Here is a 20957-nt window from a genome sequence, read left to right as displayed (position 1 = left end):
CATGGACAGCTTAATGAAGATGTCTGCTCAGTGTGCTGCAAGTGGTCAAACTCAGAAAATAAGCTGTAATAAAAAAAATGGATGACAGAAGATATTGTAACATGATTATATAAAAATATTCATAGAAAATTTCAGTTATCCAACCTCAGAGGGATGCAGAAGAGAAAGCTGCCTAGAGAATAAACCAAATGAACTTGTAGAGGTCAATCATGCCAAGTGCTGCTTATATCCTGAGTTACTGACTGCAGTGCATCCTAGAATCTCAGCACTCCAAGTGAGCAGATTGATGACATTTAAAGAAAGAGTACATGAACGTTTGTCCAATGAAGAATGGAATGGATGTGGTGCGTGGCATGCTTATGTACCTAGTTCATAATAAGGAAACATGTAAAAGGACAGTCTTTCAATGCAGCCTGTAACTAATCTGTAGAAAACTGGTCATAAACTGTTACTGTGGTAAATAGCCAGAAGACTTAAACATACATAAAAAAAGAAAGGAAACACAGCCTCTCTGCTCATGTAAACAGAGTCAGTCCATTAACTGTTGTAATCAGTCGAACTGATTATACAAGCCACAGAGGTACCATTTCATCAGTTGTACAGAAAATAAAAATGACAAGAGCCTTCAATTTCCAGTGTTCAAGAGTCAGCAGGGTTAAGACAAAAATCCCTCAGATTTATGTCTCCACCAGTGATGATATAGCTGGTGAGTTGCTTTATATTAAAGTTTTGTCCTCTCAGTTGTAGCCATGAGGAAATCCTTCCTCAAGTATTGTTGAATGCCAGATGCATCACGAGTTCTCTAGAAGACATTAATGTTGGCATTGCTAGTTAGGCAGATACAGAACTTAGTGTACCAGTAGCTTTTCCTGTGCTATGAATACCTGTCTTCAGGCAAAATACAAGCGACTGAATTTCAGATGTCCTTTTAGCTATTTGTTCTCTCTGAAATCAAGTTCCCTTGTGCTGTGCAAAAAAAAAAAAGAAAAAAAAAATTGAGCAAGGGATTTCTAGCCGTAATACATGAGAAGCAATATGACAGTTTAAAATAGCATTAATCAGAGCTATAGACTGAATTTAAGTCAGTATTAGTCACAGAACATTTTGTTTTGTTCTGCAAGATCTAATATAATATTCAAGACCATATAATATTCAAGATAATACTAATACTAATAATATTGAGCAGTCAACTAGCCTGGAAAATTTTTATACATGAAAGACAATAATGAAATGCTCAAAACATTGCAAACTGTCAGGAGTTTTGCCCTTAAATGTGACGACTCCTAGAAAATCTGTATGTTAAAATATAGAGTGGTAGATATTCCTCAAACTCTTGGAGGAGTAAAAGCAATATTTACATGTCCATTAGAAGTAATAATCCTCTTCCTATCCTGGCATGGGAATGGTGGAGGAAGAAGGGGATTAGAACTACAGACAACCTCACTGAAGTACAAGTGTAGGTCAGCCTTCACCCTTGGAGTAAATATTTTTCTTATGATCTTCAAGACAACTTCAGATGGATGCAAGAGCCCTAACACATATTCATGCTATCGCTGAACACCTTCCATACCATGTTTATTGTGTATGGGCATTATAGTGAGGGAAGTTGTTGGATTTTACATTTCCTAAATGTATGGAAATTGGTTACTGGGGTGTCAAGAGTATGCAGGGAAGAAAGAGGCAGTGGATGTGGTTATGGAAAGAAGTTGTCAAAGAATGTAACTTCACTGTGATTGATTGATAGAATGTTGCTGGACTGCTGCCATTCACCCTGTGAGAGATTTGGTTGGGGGGTGCTGCATGTAGCTGCAGGAAATGGGCTATTTGGAAGGAAAATTGCAGTGATCTTCCTGGACAAGAGCTATGAGGATTGAAAGTTTGCAGGGAAAATTCATCCTGGAGTAGAAAGGAAGCAAGAGCCTCCAAAGAGTCTTGCAGAGGTAATTGGTAAGAGGCACTGGGAGTGGAATATTTAGGACACAGGGAAGGCAGAAAAGAGAGGGAAATTTGTCCTGTTGCTTGGGTGGGACTGAACACAAGGTTATTGGAAGGGTTACCTTTTGGATGAGATTAAAAATGCAGAGTGGGTCCTGCCTACACTGAAGTCAGTGATGGTAAATGACTATTTCTACTGACATTAAGGTGGCTGGAGCCCCACTCATGATCTGAAATAAATGCAGAAAACTAGGATAGCTGTGAAATGCTTTGATGTCAAATATCTGTGGCCACAGTAGTGATTCTTAGGCATTAACCCAAAAAGATCTCTGCTAGGCATTTTCTAGGAGAAAGGTATCAATTTTTTCCACTTTACAGAGAGATAAAGTGAGGTCTATGTAGGAGTCTCAGAAGCAGAAAGGAATTCGGGTGCTTAAGTCTGATTTTAATTACACTGCTGGAGCTGGGAGACAGGAGAGAACAAATACCCTGGCTCCTGGCCTTTTGATGAGACCACTGCACAGCTATTAAAGGACTTGTTTTCCTTTCTGATTACATTTGACCATTTAAATCCATTTAAGCTTCTACTCTAAGAGGAAAAGAGTGCATGCTCAATTCTAGAGTAATTAGGTAATGTTGGTATTATGCTCTGAAGCTGTGAAGTGGTAATTTATGTAAAAGGCGAGTAGTAGCATTATTAGTGCTTGAGTATGATATCATCAGGCTGACGCATAAGAACGGCAAAGTGTGAAAAATTACATACATCTGCTCTGCTTTCCTAAAAACAACCAAAACCAAAAATAATCGATTGGGAAAAAAATTGATGGTATAGTTTGCACCACTCATAAAGATATGTCTGATAAGAAAACAGGGTGTGTGTTTCCAAATAAGGAGCTACCAAACTTGAGTTTTGAGTAGTTTTAGGAAATAGAAACTATTTTGAATATTTATATTTCTTTATTATTTTTCATGGGTTTGACAGACTTACTGTACATATTTCAGAGCAAAACTTAAAACATACTAGAATTGAGTCTGTCATTTCCAAATCCTAGGGCCCACGAAACAGCTACTTACACAAATGGAAACAACATTTGCTGGTGCCAACCAAAATGAAAGGCTGAAGGAAAGCAGGAAGTAATCCACATAGAAAGTGTGTAACTAATCTTGAGAGGGATAGCAGCAAGGCTCCTCTGCAGCAAGCACTCAGGAAGGGAGAAGCACAGATAGGCATCTTCTACACTGAGAATGGCCTGTCTGAGCAAGATTAACCCTTGCCACAGAAAACAAAGATAACCTATTGGTGTTACAGAGAACAGACAATGTGAAGTGCTGGACTGAGATGAGACCAAATTTGGAATATAAAGCCTCAAAATACAGCTTTGCAGTAAAAAGGTTCTCAACTAAAGAAAGGCAGTGAAAATCCATTGATGTGACAGGTCAGACTGGAATGATTCCCAGATTCTTCATCCTTGTAAAAAATAAACCACTGGAGAAGGTGTATGGAAAGTAAGTTGCCTAAAATGACAAACTAGATGAGAAGGTTTATTGCTTACAAATTCTCCTGAACCTGCAGCATATTTCTAAAGGCCTGGAATAGATAGTGCTGCCATTACCACACAGTACACACATTATAATTATTTAATTTAGGAGAAGAACATAATCAAATCAAAGGAGAAACTGTAACTGAAACTGCAAATGTCTGCTGACACCAACACCACAGCTGCTTGTAACCCTTTATCATCAACAGGAGGACTAAACTACTTCCCTATTTCTTTAAATAAAAATTTGAAGAGGCAAAGTTGCTGGAGAAGCCTAAATGACCATAGTGGTTACATGAAACAACTACTTTCCTACATACTACATCACATATTTGCACACACTTGTTTGCTGTGCACAGAAATCTTGTAGTCCCACAAAAGTCAGTATTTCTCATGTGATTTAGAGAGATTCTGCTGCATGTTAGGTCCAATAAGCATATACCATTAGGTCCAATAAGCATATCCAAAGTACGTGCTTATCCATATTTAAATTGGTGTTCAGCGTTGCAGAAGAACATTTCTATAATAACCATTATGCTAACTTTACTAACATTTTCTTCAAGTCAGAAATATTGAAATTGCAAAGCCACAATCTGGACTTAATCAATGGAATAATATAATTATATTTTTAATTAGGTATTATTAAATTTGAGGCCAGACACTCACACAGATCAGTGTCTCAAGTGGACTGTTGTGCTATGAAGATGTGATCACCTGAAAATCCAGTCCCAAGTACAGACAGTTGCTGGATATAAGATGTGTCAATTTGATCGGTTGGTGGTCTGACAAGTTAAGATTTTGTCAACCTTATTCATAGTAAGAAGAATCTTACATCCTGCATAGCCTCACCCACTTAAAATAGAATGTTTGTATGCAGATACAAGAGAACAGGTACTGTGTGAAGTGCTCTGTCCAAAAAACATGACTGTTAATCATGTATATAAATGTATCTGTACTGAGTCCTATATTTGTAATCGTAAATAATTTTTTTTTAGCATTGCAGTCCATTCTAATAATAAATTTCAATTATTCAGTGGACTTCAAATAAATTACTTGTCAACCACCAGTTCAATTAATTACAGAATGTATGCAACAAATGCTTTATGTGTACTCATCCAGGCCTAATACATACTTAGAAGTACGCACCCTGCTTTCTAGTAATTTTTAATTAAATAAAGCTTCTCATTCTAAAAAAAAAATTTGAAGTCTTTCTTTACCCAAATGAGTAGTATTAGTACGGGGCTTGGTCTCCAAATGAAAAAAATATTTGTTCATACAGCCTAGCCCTGGTGACTGCTTTCCACCTCTGTGCTCTATTTGAAGCTTGTGTTATTCAGTTTACTACAGAAGCTGCCACTGCTTTGTCAAAAGCACCTGAATGTTTCCTTTTGTTATTTCTGGTTCCCACTGATACCAAAACATAAAGAGTACTGAAAAGGTCTGTGTTGGGGTTCTGTGTGACAAAGTACAAATGGAATGATGCTTGATTCATTATTTGCTTATGTGCGTGTTTATTTTAGTATATTTATATCCTCTTGTGCCTCTTCAGGAAATAATGTTTTTAATACATTTTCCCATTTTTGCAGTTACTTTTTCAAAAAAGACACCTTGCAGTGAAATTACACTTAAGGAATACTCTCAGTTGTGATTACACAAGTTTGAAAGACTGCACAAAAAGGGCATATAAGGGTAAAAAATGGAGCTTGCCAAGACATTCTCACGTGAATAAGATCATGGAGATAAAGGGTGCAAAGCCACATTCATTGTTATCAAAGTAAAATATACTGGCACATTAGTATCTTGATCCATCTAACAAAAAAACAAAAAAATGTGTGTGGGAAGAGAGTAACACACTTTGCATAGCCTGTGTTCCTTAATTTTGACCGCCAATTTTATGTGTACATCTTTGGTTCCTGGCATATCTACAAGAGATGCAAACACATAAAACCCTCTAACATATCCCCTAATGCTTCAAGGAAGTTCCTTACCCTGGGTTACTCCTTTCAGAATGATTTACTGCTAATAAAGCACACCTGTAACCCCAATTCTCAGCACTGTAACCACTTGCAACCAGCACAGAGATGGTTTATCCTGTCAAACCTGTCAAAGAAAAAATTAATCCCATACAGACTAATTGAAATAGTACATTCTATGTCTCTTTCTGCATTTTCACTGACTTTCTCCTACTAGCCACTTTTATGAACACCATACAGATGTGCTTTGACATCACTCCAGTAACTCCTGCTGACACAGGCCACCACTGAAAACAATCCTCAGTGAGTCATCTCATCCACACTTGGGCTGCCCACCTGTATGTCAGGTGCAGCACCACTCTGAACAGTGGCCTTCCCTGGGACAGCAGATTGTTGAAACAGGAGGATAGATGCTGAGCTCTGGGGAATGCCTGGCCAGTGTCTGGACCAACAGAGGGGAGCAGTGATGGATTTAGGGAACTCATGTCTGATACTAACTAAGTAAACTGAGGTAATCCTATATGCTCTGCCATAGTCTGAACCTTGGGGCTGTTCCAAAGGCCAAACAGGCCATGGTAATTCCTTCCCACCTGGATACACAGAGGTTCTCATAACTAGACCCATGGTTAATCTTGTGTCCAATCTTTCCCCTCAATCCCATAAGAATAACAGCTCTCTCAGAAACCCAGAAAACAGAGTTCCCTGATAACCAAAACTCCAACAGCAGAAAAACCATAACTGCCCTTATCTCAAAGGGAATTCCAGGGGGCAATACACAGGCATGCTGAGAGACCAAAATAGAATTCTCTGCTTCCTGGGTGCCCATCTGGAACAAACTCATCATTTTTCCTCGGGGTGGACAGTGAAACTAGGGACAGCCATCCAGCAAAGAGGGGGGACATCCTGCACCACAGTTCCCTCCTCCATCCCAGCTGCCAGGTGCCTCTGAGAAGGATGGGTAGCTTAGGTGAAGGTAGCTTTGAGAGGTCCAATGTGAGAACAGCCAGAAAATCATGGCTTGTCTTCTCAATAGCAGAGTGTCATTTCTACAGAAAGGGCATTTCTTCCAGGATATCATTCTAATATAAAATTTCCTATCAGATAACCCTAGTAGCTGTCCTGACCTGGATTTTCCTGACTGCTTTGTGTCAGCGTGGGAGGGAACAGATAGAAACTCACCTCCAGCATCATCTAGGACAGACAAGTTACAGAGAGTTGGGGATTACATTTTCAAAGTTGCAAAAGAAGGGCAACTTGTTGTCCGAAATTTGTTGTCCTGGGTATCTTGTTCCAGGGATATATTACAACACTGAGCAAGCTTAAACATTTCCAGTAGATATCTAAAAACACACCATCTGGGATTCTCCTTTGTGATTTTCCTTTCCTTCCTTTCACCACGAACAGCAGACATTCCACTCTGGAAGGAGTAAGCACAGCCACATCTGCAAACCAGCCTTCCAATCCAAAATGTTAACATTCAACCAAGGATCCACTTTTGTCTTTCTTTTCCATTGTCGTGTTTGATATTTCTCAGTAATTTGTCCTAGATGGGCCTTTCAGTCACATTCTGCTTTCAACTCTACTCCAATTCTTCACTTGAGAAGCAACTCCGAATCCTGCTGGTTTCATTCCCACCCCTGGCCATCTCCAGCTCTCTCCTGATATGCAGTGCCCTGCTTTCTTGCTGTCTGGCTGAGGAACCAACTCTTATGCAAAAGACTTTAAAGAGTATGAGTGAGAAGATTTCTTTAAATAACCATGGCTTAGATCAGGAGTAGCAAACAAATGAGATTCAGAGTTTCCTGAGAGCTCAGTGGTGATGGGCTCATGCTTTGTCCTGCATTCCCTTAGCTGCCAGTCACAACTCTTCCAGCCAATTCCTGGAAAGCAACCAACTGACTGTGTTCCCACTTTGCTATGGCCATAAACAATGACAGACTTGCCTTGTCTGGCACTGCTCTGCTGAGCTTTATCTGGATCCCACTGCAGCCCCCGATGGAGAAAGCACCATCCCACCTAATTCTTTGTATGTGGGCTGTAAATACCTGAAGATATGTTTTGTATGAGTGAAGTGTCATGGAGGCTGTGACTTCCCTACTATTGCTTCTGGCAGTCTTGCACCAATTGTTCATAACTCACTTTGGCAAGCTGGCAGCTTCCAGCACCTGAAAGCTGAAAATAGGACAGGGCATTTGCAGGGTAGTGATACGATGTGTGCTTGGCTTTAAAAAGGATCACAAATTTAAAGCAGCGGAGAGCAAAAAGGCATACCAGTATCACCATGGATATGTGACATTAAACAAACCACTTGTCATGATACACAGCTGACTACTTGCCAAATGGAACAGGATCTCCATATTATTCATTGTTTTGTCCTGCTAAACTTGCACACCAATGAGAAGGAAAAAACTCCAGAAAAGTACTGTCATTTTTGTGACCATCTCTGGCTGTGTTGGAGATCCTTGTTCAGTGGCAATTACTCCATTCATCTACTGACATGCATTTGAAGACCAAAAGGTGAAATCATGGTGGGCATCCTACTTAACTGCTGCAGGAAAGGGAGCTCCAGGATAAGGTAACTTCCTTGCAGTAACTCACACTTTTAAAGCTTTCTGTCCTCCCAGCACTTTGATTTCACCCCTTTTGTCCCTCACAGCTGAGACATCAGCCAGGTATTTTCCTGGTATCCCATGTCTGCCCAACCACTGCCATCTGCCCATGTAGCTTCGCCATAGGATTGCACCAGCCACACAAAGACACTCATCCATCACCTCAGTGCATCCAGGAGCCCAGCTCTGCCTTGTCTCTCCTTGAGATGGAGGCAGAGCTAACCATGCTTTGGGTTTTGTAAGTCACTGCAGCCAAGTAAGAAGCTGGCCCACCCAAAAGGGGGCAAGACACTGCCACATGGAGAGCCTCTTGAAGCATCCCATTTGTCTAACCTGCGCCTCCCCAGGGAGGCCCTCCTGCACTGGGCTGCGTCCTTGCAAAGCACGTGGAGGAGCAGAAACCCCATCTCAGCCTACACGACGGCCTTCTTGACCTCATATTCACAATTCTTTGTGCCAGGGGAGTGTCCTGCCTATCACTGTCCTCTCTGTGTGCCCGTAGACGGCTCCAAGAAGAAAAACAAACACGGAAGCAGAAGGCCAGGCAAAGGCACTGTGGAAAAGTGGGCCACCATCCAGCACTTCCCTGTGGCATAACTCCCCCAGCCCCTCAGCTCTTCCCTCTACTTGAAGGACAGCATGGCTGCCCTTCAGAAAGGAGCTGCATCTGGAGCAAAAGGCAGCAGCGACGGCCTCGGGGGTGGGAGGGCAGCTTGGGTACGCGTGGTCCGTGCCGGGGCTGTGCAGCGAGGCATGGCTCTGCCGGGCAGGGGGACAGACAGGGGACCTGCCCAGCCAGGGAAATTGCCCGTGCAAAGCGTGTGCCCACCCGAAACCCGCATGTTCTGGGGGTTTTTGCCATTCCAATGGAAACAATCGTAAATTACTGTAATAAACCCCACAACCTCGGCCAAGGGCAAGAGTGGGTGGGCACTCGCCCTGCACAGCCCGGGTGGCAGCGGGCAAAAAAGCAGGAGATGGAGGGACGTGGGAAGTGGGGAGCGTGCCGGTATCCCCACATACACCTCCCGCATACGGCTCCCGTTTGTGGAAAAAGGTGGATTTCGGATCTCGGCTCCGGGGGAGGGGCCGGCCCCGTGGACGCCCACGCGGGTTCTGGGGCCTCACGCCGGCGGATCGGGGCACCTGCACCACGGCGGCGCCGGAGGGACGGACTCGCCCTGCCCGGAGCGCTCAGTCCCACGCGTGTCGGCGGCCGCGGCGCTGCAGCGACACGACCGGACGGGGCGCAAGGGGCAGCGGCGATGCCGGGGCGCGGGGCCGTGGGCGGCGGGAGAGCGGCGGCGGGGTGCGGGGGGTGCGCGGGGCGCCGCTCCCGCCGCCCCGCCGCGGAGCCCCGCTTTGTTCCCGGGGGAGGCGCTGATCGAGGGGTGCGCGGTGCTTCCCGAGCCGGTATCCCCTTCCCGCGTGTCGCCGAACACGCGTGTGCCCCGCTGCCTGCGCCCGCGCGCTGGGTGTTGGGTGCTCGGTTTTTTTATTTTTCCTTTTCTTCCCCCACTTTTCCCTCCCCCCCCCCCCCCCCCCGCCCCGCTTGCTCCAGGTTTTACTTCTGGTTGCCTGTAAGGGTTTTGCTCCTCCCTTCTGAAATCCTATATTAGCCGCGGCCAAAGCCGTGTAAGGAACACAGCTCATTGTTGGCAAGTGCCGATGCGCCTCGCGGAGGGGCGAGAACCAGCTCCGGGGCTGCGGCAGCGATCGCGGCGCCGGTCACGTCAGCGCCGGGGAGAGGGAGCCGGAGCAGCCCTCTCTATGCTGGGTGACTCTCGCTGACTGATTCCACCGCCACCTTTGAAGGAGAGGAAGAAAGAAGCCGGGAGGTGAGTGCGGCGGTTCTCGTGGCTGGTGCCGGGTGTCCCTTTTGTGTGCAACAGGAAAAACGTGACTGTATAAACACGCGAGGAAAGGTGCTTTTCAGCTGCTTGGCTTCATGTCCTTATCTGCTCATTACCGTGTTTTCACCAAAATAATTGGGACTTGATTCCAAAAGTTGCTGACAGCGGCTAGGTGGGACTTGCCAATTCTTTGCTTGTTCCGCTCAAGTTAGCGAGAGTGCCGTGGGAATCCGCTGCCTTCGAGGGAGAAGCCGGGGGGCTTGGGCGGCTCCGGAGCGTGCGGGGAGGCGGCGGCGGCGGCCGAATGCGACGCTCCCCGCCGATAGGTACGCGCGACTTGGAGTGGGAATGCGTGCTGCCCGCCGGATTAGCGGAGGGGACCGGGATTCTCATTCCGCGGGCTCTCCTTTTATTTTTCCTTTTGTACTCCACGGTGGAGCCGCTGCAGATTTTTGGGAGATTTTTTTTTTTTATTATTATTCCCTCCACCGGGAAGGAGAGAGAGGACTGCAGGACCAGCGAAGTAATTTCTGCCAGGGCCAGGCAGATGCAGCTGGTCCGGGAGAGGGCGGCTGGATGTCCGAGGAGGGTGTATTTTCCTAATATATTCACACGCTAACTTTCCAGGTGAGCCATGGCAGACCACATGATGGCCATGAACCACGGGCGATTCCCCGACGGATCCGGCGGGCTCCACCACCACCCTGCGCATCGGATGGGCATGGGGCAGTTTCCCACTCCCCATCACCACCACCAGCAGCAGCAGCCGCCGCAGCAGCACGCCTTCAGCGCCCTGATGGGCGACCATATACATTACGGAGCTGGGAGTATGAACGCGAGCAGCGGGGTGAGGCACGCCATGGGGCCGGGCAGCGTGAGCGGAGGGCACCCGGCCGGCAGCATGCCGCCCCCCGCCCGCTTCAGCGGCTCCCAGTTCATGGCCCCCCCCGTCGCCAGCCCGGGAGGGCAGCTGAGCGCCAGCATGCAGCTCCAGAAGCTGAACAACCAGTACTTCAGCCACCACCCGTACCCGCACAGCCACTACATGCCGGACTTGCACGCCGGTAGCCACCAGCTGAACGGCGGCAGCCAGCAGCATTTCAGGGACTGCAACCCCAAGCACGGCGGCGGCGGCGGCAGCGGCTTGCCGCCCGCCGTCCCCCACGTCCCCGCGGCAATGCTGCCGCCCAATGTCATAGACACGGACTTCATCGACGAGGAGGTCCTCATGTCCTTAGTCATCGAAATGGGGCTGGATCGCATCAAGGAGCTTCCCGAGCTGTGGTTGGGACAGAACGAGTTTGACTTCATGACAGACTTCGTTTGCAAACAGCAGCCCAGCAGGGTGAGCTGCTGATTCATTTAAAACAAACAAAGGACTTTTATCGGTGCGAATGAAAACATTCCCCTAGACACGGTGTCTCACTTTTCAGGGCTTGAAAAGGTGAGAATCTGGAAAGCAGAGTCAACTATGCGCTTGTATAATTTTTTTTTTTTTAAATCGGTGCCACTTTTTTTTTCTTTTTGTAGCTTTGTCACTCACGTCCCCTCCTGTAGTAATAATATCTAGCGAACTCTGCCTTTTTATGTTGGTTGCCCCCCTCCCGACCTCCCACTCTTAATTTCCTCACAGTAACATGCCCAGAATTCCCACAGTGCCGGACTGTTAGATATTAATCTTGGCAAATTGCTTAATCTTGTGGATTTTGTAAACTATGATTTCCAGTGACTTGAACTGCATTCAAATTCTGAGTGAACAGGGAAAAAAATTGCATTAGTTGGTTGCATGAACTTTGAAGGGCAGATACTACTGCACAAAAGCTGCCATCTTGCTTAATTTTTAACTATGCATTGCAGTGCAGAGTAATTTTTTTTTTTCTTTTCTGAATACGCTAAACTGGAAGCTTAACAGATGTGGGCCAAACCTTTCCAGATCAGGAAAAGTAATACTCTTACTTAAAAAGTCTGCTACCCAGTCCCCCTCCCCCATATGTACAGACAATAATATGGTGTGGATGGAATGTTGACTAGTGGCAAACATTTCACAGATTTTTTTTTTTTTTTTTTTTTTAAATTTTGTTTCTGTCTTCAGCGTTTTGACACTGTGCTAATATAGTTTATTCAGTACATGAAAAGATACTACTGTGTTGAAAGCTTTTCAGGAAATTTTGACAGTATTTTTGTACAAAACATTTTTTTGAGAAAATATTGTTAATTTATTCTATTTTAATTTGCCAATGTCAATAAAAAGTTAAGAAATGCTTTAGTTTTTCTAGAAGTCATTTACCAGTATTTTTCTTCAAAACTCTTCCCCACTGTCCCTGGTAAGTAGAACATAACATCTTATCTGTACAACCGTGTTGGTGTGCAAAAAGACATTCCAAGATAGAAAGTACACTACACCCATATATATGTTATGGTGAACTCGGTAGGTGAGCGGGATTTGAACATACAGCATAAAGCCTCATGCGTTACATTGTAATATGCCTGTCAGTGTGGTTTTCTGAAAAATAAAGTTGCCAAGGGCGCAACTTTTTTTGTGACTTGCCAACATACTTGCTTTAAATGTAGTTGTCCAGAGTTATGATGCATAAAGTATTTATTATATTTATCTATTAAACTTGTAATTTTATAAATCTGCTTTCATTTATATAGTAGACTTTGTTCTTTTGTATATTTTTTATCTCACCTGGAAGAGCTATGTAAAAAGTGCTTGTAACGTGGGGAGGGAGGGTGGTGGGTGTCACCCTCTGCCTCTCTCTTACCTCACAGGGTAACCCAGGATATTGCTGCATCAATCCAGATCTGCGTGACACTGGAACCAGTTTCATTTCATTTCCAGTGGCTTAGGAGAAGGAGAATATATGATTGAAGGATTCCACAGTGGGACATCTCTGACCCCCCTCCCCCAGGAATTGCTGCCACCTGAAGCCACTGACACAAATACATACAGGTCTACTTAAAATATTTTGGAGAAAAATGCCCATTATTTTAAGGCAGCTGACATTAAGTGCCAACTGTTGCTGCCTTCTGCCCTCACTCGGCCTTTGGCAAAGCTCCTGCACAAGTTACTAGTTTGGTGAGGGCTGTGGGATCAGGACCCTAATAATACATGTAATCCTGTTTAGCCATGCTTCCCAAGTTCCACAGAGGAGCAGTACCACTGAGCCTTCTTTTTGCTTACTTTTTAATCCTTGTCTTCTGAATTAGCAAGAAAAACAGCATGGTGGATGTAGTTAAATTTTAAACCTGGTCACGTAAACAGGAGGATATCACCACACAATGGAAGTGTAAATAGCAGTGTTTTGAATCAAGCTGGGAAATTAAAGTGATTACTATTTCTAAGATTGCCCCAGCTGGTGAGAAAGTGATACTTGTCCTTCTTTGCCTTACAGACACAAAGCAGCTAACATGTTTATGGATGAAAAAAAGGTAAATATTAAAGTATTAGCAAAGGTAAAAAGAAGGAAGTGTATGCTTCTGGGAAAAACTGAGATGACAAAAATGCACTCTGCAGGCAGTGACAGTCCATTCCTAGAAAACTCAATACCAAGAATTTTTAAAAAGCAGCCTTGTGGTTTCAGCCAGTGATTGCTAATGTTTTGTGACAGTTAATTTTACATCAAATGACAGTAAATCATAACTTACCAATTCACCAATAACGTAAAAGAGTGTTTAGAAGACTACAGCTGTAGTTTTAAGAGCCATTGCCCAATTTGCCACTATATAAATCCTTTTTCCATTTTAAGGCTGTTTGATCTGCGCACATTTCATTGCCCTCTTCTGCGGGAGTTAGGGTGATTCTTCTGATTCTAATCAACTTCTTGTAAAACAGACTATCAAATTATGTGCATACCAAATTGCATAGATATTTAAACCCTCAATGATCTTCTAAAACCAAAGGGAATACTCTCACTTTAATGATAGGCACTTTTGCTTCATAAAGTTGGTTACACAACAGATTCTTCACAGTTGAGACATCACTACTTAAGTCTGTCAACATTAAATCCTTCCATGCAAGATTTTCCAAGAGTAGGCACTTCCATGGGCATACTGGTAGAGTGTATTTGTGTACAACTCTATGTAAAACTGAGGGCTGCTGCCCCTGAGTAACAGCAGCTACAGAAAGCACTGGCTTTGGGCAAGGCATCGCTAAGGGGTTTTATGATTTCTTAAAAGTAGACCCTGGGGAAATTTGCCAAACAATCATATTGTCTGCCTTGTCCCTTAATTTTTAATGAAGAGTCAGATCCCAGTGGATACCACAAGTGTGTATTTTTTTTATTCATTATATCATCTACTGAGCAATATTGGGGGCCTGACCCTCATCTTGCCGACATGAACCCCTTGGCAATGCTCCCACTGGCTCCCATGGCTGAGGCAGTTACAGGCTTTCAAGTAGATCCTCTCTCTCCTCGCCACGCGCTTCCAAAGAGACTAAAGTAATTTATAATTGGAACCCAGCGATTAGTGAAGGATGCACAGTGACCCAGTTCTCCAGCTCCTCAAGAAGGACACTGCCGTCTCACATCCCGCTAAGTTGCTGTCAGTACAGGAAACTTGACCTCTGTACGTTGGCTGTTTTTCAAGAACTTCCAACATGGTACATGAGATCTGCTCCTCTTTAAGCCACGGCCAGAAATAGACGCGCTGCTTTATTTGGACGGCAGATCAGCCCTAAGCCCGCCCGCCACGCAACGCGCGCTCGGTGGGAAATTAGGCACAGACTGACGCCGTCCTCATCCTTGCTCCCCGGAGTCAAGAATTCACGGGTGGGCGCTGGGCTGGAGGCCGCAGGAGGGGCGGCTGCCCGCTCACCGAAGGGCTGGGGCGCTGCCCGCCAGGGCCGCGGGCGCCGCGGCAGACCCGGCCCGGCCCGGCCCGGCGCGGCCCCTCAGCCACCTGCGCGGGGCGGCCGCGGCGCCAGCGCGCCCCCCGGCGGCGGCAGCGCGCTCTGCGCCGGCCCGCTGAGGGCGGGCGGGGGGCCGAGGGCCGCCTCCGGGCCCGGAATGTCCGTCCGAGCCGCGGGCAGGGGCTGTGCGGGGCCAGCGGCCCGCAACGAGGCCTGCCGGGACTCAGGAGGGGCCCGGCTCTCAGCCAGGGCAGCCGGCCCAGTGCTCGTCACTGCCCTGCCCGAGGGACCCCCGGGGAGCCGTGCCCACCGAAGGGGACCCTCCCCAGCACCCGGCCCGAGGGGGGTGCGGGCCCTAGCGAAACTTCTCGGTGCGGATTTGGAAAAGAAGCACACTAACCTGGAGAAAGCATGCCTGTTGGTCTCAGGTTTTATTAAAAAAATTTTTAAAAGAAAAAAAAAGAAAAAAGTTATATAAACAAGGATTATCCCCTGCTTATCTTGTCTTGCGAGGGGGATTGGAAAATTCCAACATCTGGATTTGCGGAGTTCCTTTCATTTGTTTCATTTTTTAGTCACTCTTTTCTTTTTTTTTTTCCACTTTTTCCCCAGGGAGATGTTTTCCGCACTCAGTTGGATACAAAGCCCTGTGCATCGCTGGTGTTTAGCCAAAGGCTTGTGTCTGTGGAGCCCCACAGAAGTAGTTCATCAGGGCATAGGTGACTTCTGCATCAACATCTGGCTATAGGAGTCGTCCTATTCCAACCTGTTCCTGCCCTCTTCCTCCTGCCCTCTGCCTCTGTTTCTTCCCGACTGTGTGGGACACCAGGGCTTAACGTGTGAGCTGGTACCCAAGGGGACAATACACCCTTGTATCAGAAACCCCAGCAAAATCGTGGGTCACAAGCTCTGAGCAGAGGGAAATGAAGTCAGAAGAAGCAGTTCTTGTCCCTGACCCTACTGCTGTCCCTTTTGAAGCCTTCATTTCTTCAAAAATACTTTGGCTTTACTGCAGACAGGAATAAGAAATGCCAATGATACGGATCTGGGCTACACACACCGACCTTAGCCAGATCTATTTCTGTATCATCACTCACAGGGATAGCAGTGTGAACAAGGACTAGGTAACATTGACAGGAGCTGTTTAAATGATAAGACAAAGTATTTTTTAAATAGTCTGGCAGATATATTTGTCAGATAACAGTGCATGTGCAATAAAACTCAGATGAGGAATCAGAGGAATTTGGAACCCGAGGCAGCAGCATTTTCTCAGGATTTCATGTATTCTAAGTGCATCATTTTGTCAGTAAAGAGGAGGTGTTTTACATAGTTTATGAAAAGATATTTACACATTTCAATATGGTGTCACTATTGTGCTCACGCACAAGATAAAGCTGAGTCTCAGTAACTGCAACAATAAAGAGATACATCAAGTGACTGAACAGATGAGCTGCTGTTATGGTAGGTTCCCCGTTACTCTCTTTGCCTCATTTTAGAAAAAAATTGCAACACCAGGTTTTTAATAGAGTTGGTTCAGTCCCTTTCCAGCTGCTGTGCCTTTCCCCCTCTTAAAAAATTACAGAGAGCCAATTTGGTCACAGGCCTGAAACAGATTTTGAAAGACTTATTTACCATATAAAAACCAAGCAAAACATTTTCCGCCTTATCGGTCTTCGTGAAATGCTAACCGCTTTTCACACCTTTTTCTTTCACTGGACCATTTTGTTATCTGTCTCTATTGGAGTGTTCATTTGGCAACATATTGCCCATTTTATAAGCAGTGAAGTAAAAGAAAAGAAACTTTCAGAATTGTGAAGTTCCTAAAACTGTGTCTGAAGTTATTAGTGCCACTACACAGCCTTTCCTAAGCTCAAAAGCTAATTATTGAGCAGATGCTCATTGTGAGATGAGCATAAGATGCTAAGGGCAGTTTTGACCAAGAGCCTCCTAAGAATTGCCTCATGAGTTTTCTGCTGCAGGCTGCTTTGCTAGCAATAGTGTACTGTGCAGGAGATGGGGACATTTCTGAGAGTATATAAAATGTCTTATCTGCTGCTATTCAAACACAAGTTAACACAGGGTATTTCAGATTTCACTCACTCTCTCTGCCAGGATATGTATTTAAAGGCTTGATAGTCGAAATCTTTTCTATTTACTTCAAGTTACATTATTTGGTCTAATAAGTGATATTATCTCTGTCTACAAACCTCATACACTTATATGCCCTCCATCAACTTTACATGAAGTAGAGTATGTATTTGAAGACAGAAATGAATTCCTAGGATTTCCCAATGATGGGGAAAGACACCAAGCTTTTGCACACATCTGCTTTGTACAGAAACTAAATAGCTATATTTAGGTTCCTTATAGGATTATAAGGGTTATATAGCTATATTTTGGGTTGCTTATCAGCAGGCTGCACTAAGGCTAGTGTGTGATCCAATGAGGAGATGAAGGGTAATGTTCAAATCCAAAGTCTTTCTAAGTAGCAGGCTGAAAAAAATTAGTGACCACAACACAGAAAGTTTTAGGAAAAAGGTCTGAAGACCAGTAAAGCCTTAACCACATGCTGTGAACTGGTGCCTATCAGTGGAGTGGTCAGGACAGGCTGGTTTTGCTCATCATGTCTGATGGGGCATAACACTGTATGCCAGAAAAGTGGAAAATTCAGGAAAACATGAGGCATTGACATGTTAACCTTCTTCACAGACCATTATTTACAAGAAAAACCTGAATTTTCTTAGGTGAATATAAGTGAGCAAAGCTGCTGCTGGATGGAGCCAATGAAGCCTGCAGTTTTGAGCACCAGCTTCTCTGCTCTTGAGGGTGGACACAGGATGCATGTCCCTGCTGCTGCACTGTGAGCAGGGAGCAGTCCTGTTCCCATCAGTTGTCACACTGGAAACTGTTGTAGCCAAAGGATGGGCTTGAAGCCTGTGCTCAGTGCTGCTTCTAAAAACCACCTCCTCTCTTCCTAAATCCCCTGTAATACCCTATCTCAGCTTTGTCTGGTGGGGCTCTTTCAGGGGCCAGGAAACACCACAGGCCTTGTACTTCCTCATGTCCTCACCCCAGTTTAATCGGGGCAAATGTAACCACTGGAAGTACTTGGGGCAGCAGCGTGTTTGCTTTGGGATGCACAGCCAGCCATGCAGTGCAACAGTGCTCTGGGATGGTGGTGGGGGAACAACTGGTCTGTCACAAGTCACCGTGTGACTTTGCCCTATAAGGAAAAGAGCAGCCTCTGACAGGGATCTTGCCCTGCCCCTGGCTCTGCAGAGAGGGACCTGCTGCAGGGCAGCCCGCCATCCCATCGTGTCACTTCTTGGTCTCCATCTGAGCTGTTGCCTTTGAGACCTTGCCTGACATTTTTAATTAAGCATTTTATGTGAAAGATGCCAATGTACAGATAATCAGACAGATTTTACAAGGAGCTGTTTAAATTGTTGATACTTACTTGGAGGTGCTTAGTTTCAATTCACAGTTTCTGTATTGAAGCAGAGTCAGTCATTTACCACGACAGATAAAGCCTTGCTGTCACAGTGCTGCAGGAGAGGCTGCAGTACTGGGAGCTTGTAGCTAGGTGTAGCTGAAGCCCTGCCTTTCTTATTGATTAAAGTATTTAAAAGAGCAGTCTTTTAATTTGATTTATTGTATACATTTTAACTGAATGAATGTAGTCAGAATGAGTAGTGATGGATGCTCATGGAGCAGAGCCTTTACCTACTGCGAGAATTGCTTCTTGGCAATCCCACAATGCCTTCACAAAAATTAGATTAATACACACAGCAACTCTACTAGACTGATTCCTTTAGCCCAAATCTCTTAGTCCAGGGGTCTTTTTGACATGGTTTTACACGTAAATATTGCAAGCAATTAAGTCCTTTATTAGAGGACTGTGTTGTTTTCCCCCAAGCTCTGTTACCAAGGTGTGTGTTTAAAGGGCGAGATTGGGTCCACAGGAATCAGTGAAGCACAGCACTTCTAAATTCCAAAGCTGAACTCTCAGTATTTTGGCCTGAGGAAGGAACAGAGACTACTTTTCTTCCTTGCCTCTCTTTCAGATCTCTCCAGCTCTTACTGTACATAACAGCTTTGCCCTGAATGGCATTCATATAACTGTGATTGTAGATAAGGCAAAGTTCAGGAGTTACAGGAGTTACATTCTATTCTCTCTCTCTTAGGGTTTTTTTTGTATGTTTGTTTGGGGTTTCCTTGTTTTTATGGGGGGCTTTTTGTTGTTTTTTGTTTGTTTGTTTTGGGTTTTTTGTGGGGTTTTTTTGTTTGTAGTTGATTTTGGTTTTAGGTTTTTATGCTTCGCTTTCAAAAGACAGTGGTCTTGAATTGTAAAGATTAACATGACTTAACTTTATTATTCACCTATGATTTTTTCCAGATACGCTTTATAACCAAAATCTAGATCAGTGATCTTTGGATCCAGTTCTGACTTAGGCAACTGCTTGGTCAGTGAAGTCCAAGTCAAAAACCAAGGCCTGACTAATGGCTTATCCAGTATAGCCACAGCCTTGGGATCCTTTTTGGAGAGCAGACAGTACTTTATGCCAAAACTACACAGCATATTCTTAGTCTAATGCAGCTACTTCAGCTCCCCCAAAGTCACCCCACCAGAATCAGTGGGCCTAAAAGTGCTCAGAGCACATTATTCATTTTAGGAGGACTATATGTTGCTTGGTCAGGTTATACCATAGTAGTGTAAATTAGTCTTGGGTCTTTTCAGTTCATCTTGAGAGTCTGGAGTGGTGTTGCTGGAGATACTGCTGGATCAATTAAAGTGTGGATTGAGCACAGCACTGCAGATGCAGACAGGAACCATCCTCTCTAACTCCAACACCTCGTGTAACAGTGGTAATTTCAGATTGGATTACATCAGAATTCACAATCACTGTGATGACTGAGAGTCTATCTGATATTCTCATTAACTTAATTCAAATATGGTGTCACATATTTGAGTATAACCTTAAAGTGTTTGGGTCAAGAATGGATTAGAGAATGTTCTGATCCATATTTTGCTCTGACATTAACTTACTGGGGTTTATTACTGTTAAAATCATTCTGATAAAGAACTGCTGTGACCTTATGACATCAGTTTTTTAACTTATGACCTTTTTCCTCAGCCTAAAGTGAAAAAAACTTGAAAATGCCTTCTTTCTTAGTTTTGAGGGTTTTGTATCACCCTGGTAGCAGGTGGTCTTTAACTGCTGAGAAGGAAAGGAAAGTAGATGGAAATGTGATTGACTAATATTTTCCTAAATTTTTTCCTCCCTCACAAAAATGAGCAGCTCCAAAGTGCTTGTCAGTGGCTTTGGTCAGCCTCTTTCATTGTGAGGAAATTGCATGTTGCTTTTTAAGGAAGCTTAACAACATTCATGAATCACTTTCCTGTATGTCACAGCTATGGGGTATAGAAACTTCTGGGTTTTGGTGGTTCTGCTAAAAAAGTAAAGACATAGGTGTATATAATATTTAACATCCAAACCAATTCCCACTGCCAGTAAAGTATCCATTGTTATCAGGGAGATTTTGTACTTTCCTTTAGAAAGGCAAGTTGCCAGCTTAGGCCTGCTTGTGCCAAGAGTTGCCAGATTCATGACTCCTCAGTGTTTGTTGCCTGAGGCGGGTGATCATGCTGAAATGCTGCATGACTTTCTTCTTCCACTTTGTTGATGAAAGTTATGTAGAAGATTGATGATCTCTGGGTATCCTTGACACCTGATGGTCTATGAAGGAACTGGGTCATGGAACAGGACTTAGAAATTGATAGAGCCTCACAAGGACCCAGCTAGTCAAACCTTAGTTGGTGACATAAAAGGAAAGAGAATACAGAGAAAATGAGACTCACAAGAATTATATTTTCTCCTTGCTTGCTGTTGGCTGGCACACAGGACGTTTCTGAGGGCCTTAATGACTGGTGTGCCCTTCAAAAGCTTTTCCTCTTTGTAACTGGCAAATAAGTGAGAAAGGATAGGACTAAAGACTGATTTTTTTTTTTTTTTCCTATTTTGTGGTTGGTAAAACAGTCCACAGTCATATGAATTGTGACTGTCCTTCTTGCCTGCTCTGCTAGCTGATCTAGAGAGAAAAGATTATGGCACAGAAGCCAACACTGAGAAGCCTGGAGGTGCAACCAGACAGTAGGAGCCTGCTGCACCAAGAAAGCACAATCATATAACAGAATG

General features: G+C 44.4%; 1 protein-coding gene across 1 annotated transcript; it reads left to right on the top strand.

Moving 5' to 3' along the window:
• Positions 1-9716: 9716 nt before the first annotated feature.
• On the top strand, positions 9717-12544 carry CITED2 (Cbp/p300 interacting transactivator with Glu/Asp rich carboxy-terminal domain 2). The gene is made up of 2 exons (XM_059469582.1): positions 9717-9893; positions 10536-12544. The coding sequence occupies exon 2, from the start codon at positions 10543-10545 to the stop codon at positions 11263-11265; it is 723 nt and encodes a 240-aa protein (XP_059325565.1). The 5' UTR covers positions 9717-9893; positions 10536-10542; the 3' UTR covers positions 11266-12544.
• Positions 12545-20957: the final 8413 nt, after the last annotated feature.

Source organism: Ammospiza nelsoni, chromosome 3 (assembly GCF_027579445.1).
Source record: "Ammospiza nelsoni isolate bAmmNel1 chromosome 3, bAmmNel1.pri, whole genome shotgun sequence".
Taxonomy (NCBI): domain Eukaryota; kingdom Metazoa; phylum Chordata; class Aves; order Passeriformes; family Passerellidae; genus Ammospiza; species Ammospiza nelsoni.
This window is presented reverse-complemented; position numbering and strand designations above follow the sequence as displayed.